Source organism: Myotis brandtii, unplaced genomic scaffold (assembly GCF_000412655.1).
Source record: "Myotis brandtii unplaced genomic scaffold, ASM41265v1 scaffold423, whole genome shotgun sequence".
Taxonomy (NCBI): domain Eukaryota; kingdom Metazoa; phylum Chordata; class Mammalia; order Chiroptera; family Vespertilionidae; genus Myotis; species Myotis brandtii.
Window position 1 is genome coordinate 2,537,185 of NW_005366214.1, and position 14,885 is coordinate 2,552,069.

The 14,885-nt window shown below is 38.8% G+C and overlaps 1 protein-coding gene across 1 annotated transcript in view; it reads right to left on the reverse strand.

The window, feature by feature from the left end:
• The window catches only part of SYT16 (synaptotagmin XVI), a 138,218-nt gene that overhangs the window by 77,566 nt on the left and 45,767 nt on the right, over nucleotides 1–14,885 (reverse strand). Inside the window, exon 2 of the mRNA XM_005874041.2 lies at nucleotides 9,908–10,574. Coding sequence (XP_005874103.1) covers nucleotides 9,908–10,430 — 523 coding nt within the window. The 5' untranslated portion in view covers nucleotides 10,431–10,574. The remainder of the gene's footprint in view (nucleotides 1–9,907; nucleotides 10,575–14,885) is intronic.

The window sequence follows — 14,885 nt, forward strand, 5'->3', positions numbered from 1 at the left end:
TGCTGAAGTTGCTAGAGGGCCAGACCATTATAAATAGGGAAGCAGGTTGTTTACCACGACAGTAGAAGTGATTTTTTTCTGAAGATATGGATAAACAACACGATTTAACAGCCTTTGAACGTGGAATGCATATACGTGTGTATGTGTGTGTGTGTATATATATATACACACTTCACACTCCTTAACGATATGCATTTTTTTCTAATTTTAATGGGGTGTTTACCAAAAATGGACTACATACTGCGCCAATAAAAAAAAGCAACACAAATTTCAAATTTTAAAGGATTAAAATGACAGAGTATATTCTCTGACCACAGGGATGCTAAACTAGAAATAAATAAAAGAAAGATAACTGGAAAGATACTTGAAACAAATTAGAAAATGTGTTGAGCATAGTTATAATGAAAATACAACATATTAAATCTGTGGATGGCAACTAAAGCAGTTTTTAAGAAAACCTAACTTTAAATGTATATATTAGAAAAGATCTGACAGAAGAAGAAAACCTGAAAGGTTCATTATACTAGTATATTAAAGAAATTCAATCAATTATTTAATTTCTTTCCACAAAGAAAACTCCAGTTCCAGATAGCTTTCCTGGTGAAATCTGCTCAACTGCAAAAGAAGAAATAATACCAAACCTACATAATAAGACAATAGGAAGAGGCAAACATTACTCAAACCATGTGATGAGGTAAGCATAGCCTTGACAGTAAAATCTGAAGAGGACATTACAAGAAAGGAAAATGACAGGCCAATATCTTTCATGAGCAAAGATGTAGAAACCATAATCAAGATATTTGAATTCAAATCCCTTGATATATAAGAATAACATTTCATAACTAGGTCAGATTTATTACAAGAATACAAAGCTAGTTTAACATCTGAAAATCAACCAATGTAATCCACTCAGTAACAAACAAACAAAACACCATATGGTTGTTTCAATAAGTGCAGAGAAAGCATATAATAAAACTTATAATCTGTTCTATCCCCAAACAAACTAGGAATACAAAAAAGACTCCTTAATCTATGTTGATAGAAGTTAGAGCTAAAGGACTAGATAAGGCATCCCTGAAGCAGATTAACAGAAAGAAGAACACAATAAATGATAAAGAAAGCTCTACAACTTTACAAAAATCAATGGGAAAGAAGGAAGAATGTGCTAAACAAATGGTACTTTGAAAAATATGGCCCATCGGAACAATCCCCAACTTAGAACTTCACTTTACATCATATACCAACATGAATTACTAAGGGATTAAAATCTTTTGTATTGATATAGTAATATTTCTTCTATTAAAGGTTTAACCTACTTTTTTCTAATACCTTGTGAAAGTGAAGAAAAGCTACAGTTCTTCCATTTCAATAGCTTACAGTTTCTTTTATTACAAATCTAAAAGCATCTCATAGCAAATTCAGTCACTCAATTTATGAATGTTGTCAAAATAAACTGAAAACAGGGTATAACAAATAGCAAAAAAAGTAGTCATTCATTTATTTGACAAATATTTATTTATTTCCACCATGAGGCAAGCACTTCTAGATGTGGGGTATACACCCATGAAAGAAATGAATGGAAATGTCTGCCCTCATGGAGACAGACAAGTATAACAGGTCAAACAGCAATAAGTAGTGTGGGGGGGGGGCATCCCATAGAAAGAGGATGGGATGGCTGGAGAGTGGAGGGAGGTACAGGTTAAATTCATGTGATCAGAAAGGCCTCTGAGAAGGGCCATTTGAGCAAAGATGTGAGGGAAGTGTGGTAGCAAACGCTGGGGACATATGGAGGACGGGCATTCGAGACAGAGGAGACAGCGTATGCAAAAGCCCTGAAGCAGGGGCACAGCTGATGTTTAAGAAGATCTGAGGCAGCCAGCGTTGACAAGAGAGAAAAGGGCAGTGAGAGGCCAGAGAGGCAGCATGGGGCTCGATTACCATGGATCTGGTAACCACTGGAAGGGGTCCGGTTTGCACGCTAAGTGAGATGGAAACTAGAGGGTGGGGCAAAAGAGAGACAAGTCCAAAGGCTGAGCCCTGGACCCTGATAACATTTAGAGGTGAGGGAGATATTAACCATCAAGCAAGGGAGGCTAAAAGAAACTGACCAGTCCAATAGGAGGAAGCATTTATATTCCTTTGGATCTGCAAAGAATTATTACTAAAAAAGACATTTGATAAATACCAACTTTCCACAATTTAATTCTCACATTTCAAAAATTCCTGAATACAGAACAGGCAGGCCGAAAGGGCAGGCAAGCACGTATTCTTTGGAGATATCCCCGAGTCTTCCATGTTGCCTGAGAAAGGTACGCCAGAACCTCTGCAAAGTGTAACAGTCCCCCTGACTTATGAAACATTTATTGTAAATCTAACGTAGGAAAGTCACAAGCTAAATGTAGTATGGATGGGATGGATACAGAAAACATTAATGCATGGTCTCTGTTCTAAGGACTTTATACAGTCTAGCAAGGAAGCTCAAGCATCAGAAAAAATGAGATAACATTAATGTAGATAAAATCATGGCAGTTTCAGAAACACATTTGGGGGTCAAATACTTATAGTTTGAAAAGAATTCCATTATAATCAATGCCATAACTAAAAACCAAAACTGTAATTGAAGTAATTTAAAGACTCAGTTGATAACCAGCAAGATAAATATTCTCCGGCGCTAATACTGAATGACAGTACTCTCTGGTCTTCTCTCCCATCTTAGCTAAAAATCTCTTGACAAGGACACCCCTCTTGTGAAAATGACTCAGGCTGTGCCACTGAAGACTGAAATAGCATGACTTCATTTCCACGGCTGGAGTGCCAAAGGAGAGCTATTGCTCCCTTGATCTTTCCTCCCTGGTGAATGCTCAGGAGCTATTGCCAGGACCTATCCATTGGCTCCGTGCTGTAATGGGTTTACTACTATTTCCAAGTTGCCTGAGATGGGCCTGCTTACAGCTCTACCAGGATAGCCTCTCCTGTACAATAGGAGCCCTCCACTTCAACCACAAAGGCAGGACTCGTGTTCAACATTATGTCATTTGTGTAAAGTTTTAAAACATGTAAAACTATGGTATGTATAATTTACAGGTACAAAAACTTGCAGGAGAAGAATGAAAATACGATGAGAATCATAACCCTCCAATTTAGATTTGTTTTACTCCTGGTGAGGAGAGAAGGGAGAGAAAACAAAGAGGGGGTTCTCAGGGAACTCTAATTATATCTGTCCTAGATGGCTTCATAAAAATAAATCTGGATTAAATATGGGAAAATGTTAAAATTCGGCCAAGTTAAATGGTGGGTTTGTGGGTGTTTGTTATATCATGATACATTTTCCTACTTTTTTAATGTGTCATAAGTTTAAAAACTAGGAAATGTAAAGGGCACTAATATCTCCACTAACGGTGGCCCAGCCCACCCGTGAGCAGAATTAACAAGAGCTCAAAGGGAAGAGAAACTTAACCACGTCTCAGAAACTCTCTTTAGCATAAGGCTCTTTTTCAGAAACAAGACTCTCTCTCCTCTGGAGTGGATGTTGGGAAAGAGTAGCAGGGAAGGGAGAAGGGGATTTACCAAAGAAAGAAGAATAAAATAGGGGGAGAGGAGGGTAATATTTCTATGGTAATTAGAAATATAACAACATACAAACACACAGGTAAGAATCTCCCTCAAGCAAGAAGAAACAAGATATATTGGGGGGTGGGGTGGGGGAGGTCTTATGAAGCTCGTAGCTCCTACCTGACCCCAACTTCTTCACCATTAGACTAGATAATTGCAAGAAAAATACACCTGGCTCCATTACTGTCTGAGTCTCAGGGCTAGGAAGACTCCTGGACCTTTTTATTATCAAGAAATTCCATTATTAAAAAAAAAATCTGGTTCCTTGAGAATCATTAAAATGGAATTTAAGCTTATTTGTAGTATCTCTAATTCCTGTAATCCATCCCTAATGATGGTAAGAATGGGAAAATAGAAAATGGACTTTATTTTCTCATTTTAAAACTGACCTTAAAAAAATGTTCTAGCATTTATTGTAACGCCGAGAAATCAAGGTAAAAATTGAATCAATATTTTGATCATGTGTATAAGTTACGTGTTCTAATTTCTGGCCATGTAGGATTTTGTTACATGCCTGAAATGTCCTTTAAAAATGACAACAATGGCAAAATACATAACCACAGCAATAATAAACTCCATGCCTTAATGTCAAGGCTCTGAAAACTGTGTCAGCTTTTAGTGTGTTCATTAACACCTAGCTTTTCTAAAACGTGCAAGTCAACATACCGAGAAAACTAACTTCAGAAAGCTTTTAGAAAACAAATCTGAAGATTTTTCAGACTAATCCTTTTTTAATGGATAATTCCAGATAACTGAGGAACATGATGGCAAATGCTATCAAATGAAGGATTAACAAATGAAGATAAATTTAACCAGGAATAGATTTACCCTCAAGACAGCACTGGTGCAATGAAAACAAGCGAAGTGCCAGTATTACAAATAAAGGAAAGGCAGGATGTAACATCTTATGTGCAGTCACGCATCCTATAGAAAGGCAATGAAGCCTGTATGATTTATATATCAACTGCATTACATTCCCTGGTACCATTTAGTCTCAACCGCCACAAGCCATCCTAAGAGCATCGACAGAAAAAAATACTTCAACCCATCAAAGCTCCAGACCAACCAGCAACTAAAAACCGTGTGGGATTTTCCCTTCCATGTCATACTAACCTGGTAGAGTAATCTGATTGAAAGTCAAGTTATATCACCCTCATTTCTACTGTTCTACTTTTTCAAATACATTCCAGGTAGCCAAAGAGTATGTCTAAAGTTCTATGTGCCAGTATACTTGGAACACATTAATTCCATTAGCAGGCTATTTCAGGAAATAGTGAGCATATTTCCTGGAAACAAATTCATGTGGTTAAAAAAACAGCCTAAATTTTTTTTTTAAAAAAGCATGAGTTGAAAAACTTAAAACAAAGATGATTTTAAATGCAATTAGAACTCCTTCCCAATACATATCAAAGGTGTCTGTCACAACTGCTTCTTGACTGAGAAGTTGGTGTTTTTGGATTTGGGTCTTTAAACCGAAAAGCCTATCTTGAGATGGCACTATAAGGAGTCTCTTTGCCTCTTAATCAGAGGCAACTGCTAAATGAAGTGTATCTATTTTCTCTGCTACATTACTATTGGCAACCAGGTCCCCAGTAAGTGCCCAGAAATGTTTCCATGGTTACAAAAAGCATTCAGCATCCCTCTTGTTTTAGGCCAATTTAGTTGAAAATCTATTGTGGAGAAAAATATGGCACATTAAGGAACATAAAATCAAGACACAGCGTTATGAAAAGAATTCAAGGTTAAATGGGAAAAGCAGGCTTGACAAGGCTTTTTTAAAAGTGCATATAAATCACTGATTAAAATGCTGCCTTTTCCTAGCATATCTCCAAATACATCCCTGTAGAGACTGCAAAGCAGCCCATGTACTGTGTCTGACATGATCCCATGGTATAAAGGGGGAAATAAGCATGTGAAAATGGTTAACAAGCAGGTAAAATAAAAATTAAAAACACAAGATTCTGAACATTCATAGGACTGAGAGTCCAGTCCCTTATCCTACTGTCATAAAGTCCTGGGGTGTTTAAATATCTTAAGGAAAGAAAGGAATTAGGGGCTTTTGTCATTTTTGCTATAGGCATTGGGAGTGAATTAGTGGGCTCTATCACATCAGGGAGAGAGGCAACCTACCTAGTAAAGCTCCTCCATCTATAAAGTCACAACTGAATGGGGACACGGGACTGTCTCATTCTAAGTCCCTGCCTCATTCCCAACTGCCACTGCCACCAAAGAGCAAGGGCATCACACACATTTTTGCATCTTCTGGAACATATTAAGCAAATGGTGTAAGCTTTTCAATAACCTGAAGGACAGGCCCATGGCTTATCCTTGTATAAATACTGTCCATTCCCAGTACTTTGTACATGGTAGGCAATCGATTCTATTGGACTAACGGAGAAGGGCTATCATATAAGACCTCTCCTTACAGAGAAATATTTCTCTCATATTTACCTACATATACATACCATCCTTTATCATTTTCTATTGTTCTTATTTTCACTGTGAAATGGAGAGGAGTGGTGGGATTTTAAATCATAATGCTAGGAAGGACTAAGTGGAAGACTTTCTTTTCCAGGAAGATAGAATAGATGTTCTTTTCTCTATTATTCCCCCAGCTCACAACCAGAAAACCCTAAAACAAAGAAGAGAAGACCCAATAGTGCAAAGGAGAAGGCAGACTGGCGGGGGACCAGGGGACTCAAGGAAAACATGGTCGTGAGTGGCCTGGTTCTTTGCCTCCTAGAGCCTAGACTCGAAGCTGAAGAAGCTGGCAACCCTGCAATGCCAATTGGCACAGACAAAGAAAGGCCTCAAGAAAAGTCTGCTCTCTCTATGCAAAGGACCAGGGAAAGGGCAGCCTAGCTAAACAGAAAACTTTGGGACAATAAAATTCTACTCCAGCCAAACAGCACAGAAAACGCTGTGTTCTCTATCCCAATCCAGGCCAGCAGAGGCCAAGTGGAGAGCCTAGACTTGCATCCTCACCAGCCTGTAAGAAGGCATCTTAACACCCCCACCAGGGAATGCAGAGAAGGCTGTGTAGGGATCCAGGTCTTTCTCCTTTGATGGCCAGGAATGAGCATCTGCACCCTCCACAGTGTCAGAGGAGACCACATGGAGAGCCTGGACCCACGTCCACCTCTGCCCTTCCCAACTTGGGTGGTGTCAGAAGAGGACTGGTGGAGATTCCAGATTTTCACCATCGTGCAGCAGCAATAATGCTACCCTCAGCTCGATGTTAGTGGAGACCATGTGGGGAGATAGAACTCCCATCCCAACCCTGCATCGATGAGAAGCACCTCTTCAAATATTAAGGAAGCGAAGAGGGAAGCCTGGACTTCTACCCCCACCTACCAGTAATAAGTCCACCACCCTGCCAGTGCCCTGTCAAAGACTCTCTTTTTGAGATGCCTTTTGGGGGGAAATACATCAAAATAATGACAAGAATTTCTCCTTATATATTCACATTGATTTACACACTGCTTCTTTTTTCAAGCTACTATAATAGCTCCCTAACATTTATTCTTTCCTCCGATTTAGCCTCCAAACTGATGCCTGGGTTATCCTTCTAAAACAGAGCTCTCTGTTGGTGTCACTCTTGATTAAGATCTTTTTGAGATTGGCAACTTAAACAGAGTAAAACCTAAATCCTTAACACGAAAAGCAAAGACCTTCCCAATTGCAGCCTAAACTCTAGCCTCATGATCCATCCCTGAAAATACCTGGCTCGTCCACATGTGTGTCCGTGCCCTTTCCTCCACCGGAATGCCTTCTCCCTCCGTCCACCTGTTAAATTCCGACTGGGCTCAGATTTTGCAGTCTTACATCATCTGCTCTGTGGAACTTGCTCTGATCACCTCTGGCAAAATCACCCCCAAAGCTCTCATGTATGTAATTGTTATAACTCTACACAACTTTGTTATACAACTTGCAACACCTATTTCTTAGTCATTACAGAACTTAGTCTAACTATTACTTAAGGGAAAACCAAGATAATCATCTACACAGACAGACCCCACCCTCTGTAAAAAGAAAAAGAAAAAAGAAGACAAAAATTACAAATACCAGAAAATAAAGAGGGAGATCACTATAAACCCTACAAGCATTAAAAAGATAACCAGAAAATACTATGTCCATATATTTAACAACATAGATGCAAAGAAAAAATCCTTAAAAAACACAAGTTGGCACAAATGACTCCAGAAGATAGATAGCTTGAACAGTCCTATATTTACTAAAGAAATTGAATTTTTTTCTTTTTTTATTGAATTTGTTGGGGTGATATTGGTTAATGAAATTATATAGCACTCAGGTGTACAATTCTAGAGAGGACAGCTGGCACACTCCCAGGGAGAGGGCCAGGAGTCTTGCTGGAGACAAAGGCACCTCAAGAATCTCACCCAGTTCTTTGCCCTCTCCAGGAGAGCCCTGATCTGTGGCAGCTGTCTCTGAGGCCTTGGTATTCTTCCTAACCCCTTCTTTTCCAAGTCCTGAGCAGTGGGGCTGGTGATGGTGGCTCTTGTCCACAGGCTCTGGGTCTCCAGGGGTGTTCAGAGCTGCCCAGAGCCCATGTTCTGGCCAGACTCAGCTTTCGGGATGAGGTTTTGCCCCAGCCTGGTGCAAGTTTACAAGTTTTAAAGGTACAGTGCCCTGGTCTCCCTGGGAAATTGTGCCTCACTCCCACTTCCTAGCCTCAAAAGCACAAGATGGGTTCAGGCTGCCTCCAGAGTTGGGTCAGGGGAGAGATATCAGGCATCCTGGGAAGGGGATGTAAAGGCTAAAATAAAATAGACAAAAGTTTGTCAAGTTGAAAGTAAAATAAACTAAATTGAATTTATATTTCAAAATCTTCCCACAAAATAAAATTCCAAGGTCAGTTGGCTTCACTGGAAAATTTCTAGCAAACATTTAATAAATAAATAATATTAATTTAACACAAATGTGTCTCAACTATAGAAAAAGAGAAACATTTCACAACTCATTTTATAAGGCCAGCATTACCCAGACACAAAAACCAGAGAGAGAGATTGCAAGAAAACAAAACTACAGACTAATACTTCTAATGAAAATATATATTTTTAAAACCCTCAACACAATATTAGGAAATAATTTCAACAAACTAAACAATAAAAATAATATTATCTGCTCAAGAGATACAAAATAGCAATGGATAGCCTGGCCAGCATTGCCCAGTGGTTGAGCATCGACCTATGAACCAGGAGGTCACAGTTCGATTCCCAATCAGGGCCTCTGGGGTTGCAGGCTGGGTCCCCATTGTAGGGCATTCAGGATGCAGGCAATCAATGATTCTCATCATTGATGTTTCTATCTCTCTCTCCCTCTCCCTTCCTCTCTGAAATCAATAAAAACATTTTTAAAAAGATAAAGCTAAGAGGAGTCATGAAAATGCATAAAGAGATTATTAAATATTCCAGAAAAGTCTGCTCCTCCTAATAAAAGAATTAATTACTTCATCATTATATTACATAAAAGATCCAATAGTCTGTGTGAGCTATGTACACATCATACATACACACTCAACATCTTTCTCTGCATGGCATGTACCTCTCTGTCCCTAATCAGGTGGAATGTCCTTACTTCAGGCTTAGAGTATTAGAAGTATGAAAAATCTATGCCAGCACATACTATAGCTGCCTTTACAGAGTTAATTACAGTCTCACCATATTCATTTTACATTTATTGAAAGCCCATTATATGCTCCGTTCTGACAGGATAAAGCTTTATAGGCAGTTTGTTTTAAATATATCCTTTCCATTCAAGGCTAAAAGAAAATCAAGCTATTCTTATTTCAAAGATTTTCTATCTACTGTCATCTCACATCACGTCTCAGTGAAATACTGTGAGAAGTGTTCTTGGAGTGTTATCAACTAAAATTTTTTGCAACAAGTATGGCTTTCTGAACAGGATTTCACACTGAATAATATAGTAACATCTAGAGATTCCTAACCTAGTGAAAAAAAGAGAACAATTTAAAAGATATTTTAAAAAGCATGACATGCACAAGGGGCTTCTCAGACAGAACCCACAGACTCGTTTTCAACATTCTACTTGCTTGGAACTCTTGCTTTGGAATTGAGTCCCACAAGTATGGATATTCCAAAATTGTCTACATTGAAAATATCCCTAAGGATTACATCTCTCAATAAAAAGCCAGCATGTGGAAAGGTAGAAGAGAGAACAAAATGAAAGTCATGACAACTAAAACAAGTCAAAATAAAATGAGCAGAATTGTCCTTTGGAAGAACCCAGAGAAAATGACTACTGGCTAGCTTACCTTGCTTTTTTCCATAAACATTTTCTAAAATACCAGAGAGGTGGCTCTCAAAGTCATGTTGAAGGCCACTCCTTTGCTGTTCAAGGTGATGTTCTTCCTCAGCAATAGAAGAAAGCACATGTGGTGGCTTTTGGTCATCACAGGTCTGATTGGGCCACTGGGATATTATGGAACATGAGTCCTTTGCAGGTTGGCTAAGTCTAGGGCTTGAGCTTTGGGCAGAGTCCTGCAAATCACTACTGCAACAAGAAAAATGATCCACTTCAAGAAACAAGGAATGTGTGTCCTCTTGACTCCCGTCATTGATTTGTTCTTCAACTTCAAAGTACGTTTCCTGAATCTGAGTATCATCTAAGTCCTGGTCTAGCTTGTCATTCAACTTAGAGTCTTGTTTGCTTAAGTTAACCAACGAGGCAGATAACACATCCCCTGCTTGCTGGAGGGCTTCATACACCCGAGATATCCAGGAAGAGAGAGGCTGGAACAGGTTCTGAGTATCCTGAGACGCCATGGCCAACACCATGGCCAGTGATCTGATGTCTAAAAGTCCACTTGTTCAGTTCCTTCAGCACTGTGGAGTTAATATGAACTACAGAATAAGCAGGATGAGAAATTAAATTGGAAGTCTCTTAATGGCTGTGAATATTTCATGCTCAAAACTTCTCAGCTGAAACAGAGGAAAGAAACACTTACACCCATTAAAGTTACAACCTCAGACCCATCACCAAATGCCTACAATCAATGTCAAACAGCAGTTGGGGACAAAAAGAGATCATCATTGAAATCTTAAGACAGTTAAATAAAAATGACTATGAAAGATTAAATGTGAATTATTTCGATGCGTATTCACCTCCATGGGCATGTATAAGACTTCCATTACCAGTAATGGGCTCTATTCATGTGGACTGACAGAAGTCTAGCCTCACAGACTATACCTAACGGTGTGAAAAAAAATAAATGAATCTTCATTAAAAGGCACTTGGATATGACATTTTCAAATACAAGAAAGGCTGGATGCTCATGTGGACTGACAGAAGTCTAGCCCCACAGACTATACCTAACGATGTGAAAAAAATAAATGAATCTTCATTAAAAGGCAGTTGGATATGACATTTTCAAATACAAGAAAGGCTGGATGCTTCATCCACGAACATACAAATCCCAGAGAGCAGGCTAATAAGCATTTCTGCTTCATGACACAAAGATTTATCCTTTCAAAGGAAATGTATTGCCTGGAATTAAAAAGTTTTAACAAACGTAAAAGTAGGATTGTATATTTTTATGCAAGTTCTGGAAATTATATCTATTCTTGGGGAGCAAGCAATCACTGAGAAACTGAAGATGGCAAGTTTATTATGCAGCTTACTGAAGACACTAGTATTTATAGACCTTTGTCTATATTCCAACCTCTCCAAGATATTCCCCCACAGCCTATGAGACTCCAGAGAGACACTTCTTCCCATCAGATGCACAACCTGAAGGAGGCAGCTAGAGGACATCAACAAAGTAACAGGGAACAATGAAGGCTGGAGAACTAAATGTTATATTTTATATATATACATGTATTCAAACATATACATGCTACACATACCTATACATAATACACATACATATGTGTGTATGTGTATAGCCTTTAACTGCTCATCAACAGCTCAGGATGAGTGTTATAAAAGACTGCAGAGCCTAAATTCACTGCTTGTACTTAATTACCCATCTCTTTTATTGCAATAGCTTCCTTCTGACCAAATCTACCAGCAATCCCGTAAGTTTCAGCCCTCTTGATCCCAGGCTACTGCATTTAATATGACTGCCTATATTCTCCTAAAAATTTCTCTTTAGCTTTTGTGAAAATCATGCATGTATGCCTTGATTTGTTCAATAAACAAATATTGACTAAATGACTATTAAGTGCTGGGCACAATGCCAGGTATAAGGTAACCCTGAGGTCTCTGTCCCCATGGAGCCCGAATTCCAGTTAAAGGAAAACTGAGCTCTCTGCCCTTTCCCCTTATGCTGAATAATTCATGGGTCTGTCTTTCAGGTTCTTCCTCATCTCCCCACCAGCTGCGTATATGTAACCACTCATTTTCCTCTTTCCCTGGGAGAGTTGATCCATCCATAAGTCTCAATGAACACTTTTTTTAAAACTCCAAAATACACATCTCCAGTCCTTAGCTCCTCCCTCTTTTCAGGCTTGAATCTCTGGTTATCTAAGTCAGTGGCTCTCAAACTTCGCTATGTCAGTACCAACAGGTGAGAAAACACACACACACACACACACACACACACACACACACACACACACACACGAGGCCCAGGCTGTCGAAGGAATAAGTCCTGGACCTTTGTATTTCTTTTGTCCCTCTGACACCACCAAAGTTTCAGAAAAGATCTACACATAGGTATCTTACCAAACTCTCAAATTCAGCTCATCAAAACCTAGCACAGCGTACATTTGCAACCACAACTGTTCAACACTCTATACTCACAACATTCTAGTGATTGTAAATTTCTCTCTTAGACACTTCCCCATTTCACTTCAAGTTCTGCTAGTCTGGGGTCTGTGAAAACTGTCTTCCATTATCTTTTCTATAATGATCGCCATTCCCTGTTTGGTTTCCATCTCTAGCCTTCCCCAGCCTCAATCCATCCCCTAGGTTTGCTCAACATAACCTGACCTGGTATCAGGTTCATTGACCATCTCTTCCCCTAGAATGAAAGTTTCATAGGAGGGAGGAATAGTAAATTCTCAATAAATGAATTAAGAAATCCTACTTAAAATTGTGCCTAGGGCAGTATTTAACACATAGTATGCACTCAAATTTGTGAAATTGATGAATAAAACCAACACAGAATTGTTGAAAACACCTTCATGCTCCCACACAAATCCCCTGCTTGGTAACACTCAAGAGTTCTTTCAGCATTTGTTCCAGCCCATTTCACCACCCACAGTTTTTTAGTTTGTTTTTTCTCCACAAATATTTTGCTTAAGTTAATACGCTTCAGGGCATCCCAGACCCAGAATGTTCTCTGAAATCATTGGGTTTAGCTTCTACCACTGTCCTTTAGGTACTTAAAACTTTTAAAGACAGAAATGATATATATTCCTTAATAATCCAATAATCCTTTTTATTGTTTTATCACACAAAAAGAAAAATACTTTGTTTTCAAAATCTTTGAATTTAAGCCAGCATATTCTTCTCCAGTCTTTAAAATAGGAGCATCCATGCTCTCAGTCTCATATCTCCATGTTTCTATAATCTGTCTATTAAATACTCATGACAATTTAAAAATATATATATTGTATCACTTCCCTAGTTTAAAGAATTGTGGTTCCCTGTTTCTTATACTGCAACATTTGAGCACTGGCATATATCTATGCTTGTTGACACAAAGTCTTTAAAATTTAATTTTAATGTCTCGAATTCACTATAGTCCTCAACTTTCCCTGTTTTATGTACACAGTTGCTTCATTCATTTCTGTGTAGCTTCCTTACCCATGGAGGCATTTGCATTTTCAAATCCTACCCTATAGGATAAAATTTACATTCTTTACTAAGGTAAATGAGAGGAGAGATGCTCAAAAAAATTAATGATCAGCACCATGTAACTAGCCTAGAGGCCTCCTACAGGAATTAAGTTTAATTCCTGAATCACTGGGTGTGAGGAGTCTGGGGGATGCAACAAGACAGTGCAAGCGACCTTAGATCAGTGGCTATTTATCAACCAGGTGGAAACTATTTCTACATTTTCACAACTCATAGAGCCCTCCCTTTTGTCCTGAATGGATGTGCATGAGCTGTCCCCAGTAATACTGCCCCATAGTGGGGACTCAGCCACTCCTCACCACTCATCACTCTACAGCCACACTAACACGCTCAGCATTTTCCAAGTGACTGCTCTTTCCTGACTTCTGTTTACTCTGCCCTGATGCCTTTTCTCCCTACACAGCCTGGTAAATACTCCTGTTCATTGAAATTCTTGTGTCGACTCTTCATCCACAACCAAGGGTGTGGCCTCAAGTGCTTTGAATGTGCTTTTATGATATAAAGTTTCACTTGATGTGGTAACTATTTGTCAATCTTCTTACTCCAATGAACTATGAGACCATAAGTGCTGGGACTATGTTTATACTTAATAAGTCCAGAACCAACACAGGGTAGGGACCCAATAGGTATTTGCTGAATGAATGAATGAGTGAATGAATGTTATTAATGAAAATGTTTGAAGCCAAATAGTCCTGATTCTTTAACTTTTCTTCATCTGTAAAGTGAAGTTAAATTACTAGATAACCTCAAACAGTTCATTTCTGATTTGAAACCCAAGAATTTACCAGTGTGGACCAGAAAGTACTGTAATATTGATGCTGGATATACCAGTATTCAGCAGTAAATTGCCTGCTCAGGCATTGGTTCTGTACTTTTGTCAATAACCACTGCCAGATTATCTCAGAGTGACTGGAAAGAGGCCAAATCTCAGTCTATATATGAAACAGTGTTCAGCAATTATATTCCAAAATACAAAAAAAAGGGGGGGGGGAAGGGCACCTACAACTAGAACCTGGAAAACGATCTAGTTAGCAACACCTTTCATATTTTGCTAAAGCAGTCTAAAGCCAAAAGGGCTATGCCCTGAAGCCCTGGCATAGTAACCATGGAGATATCTTTGCTGTGTAGGTAAATTTCAATTTGATTGAGAGAGCACGCCAAGGGTGATACCAGATATATACCTGGTAACCTGGTTCTTTGGGGCTTTCTTACAGTTGAGAAGACAAAGTGGCTTCTTGGTATTGTAATAATAATTTTTAAAAATGAGAAAAGAAAAATAGACAAAAAACAGTCTGAGTCCTGGATTAAAAGGAAAAATACATATAATGTCTGTGGTAGTTGAGAAGGCTCATTATTTGAATTAAAAAGTTCATGATATAACCAATGGACATAAGACACTGGGGGGTAGGGGAGGCCAGGGGATTGTCAAG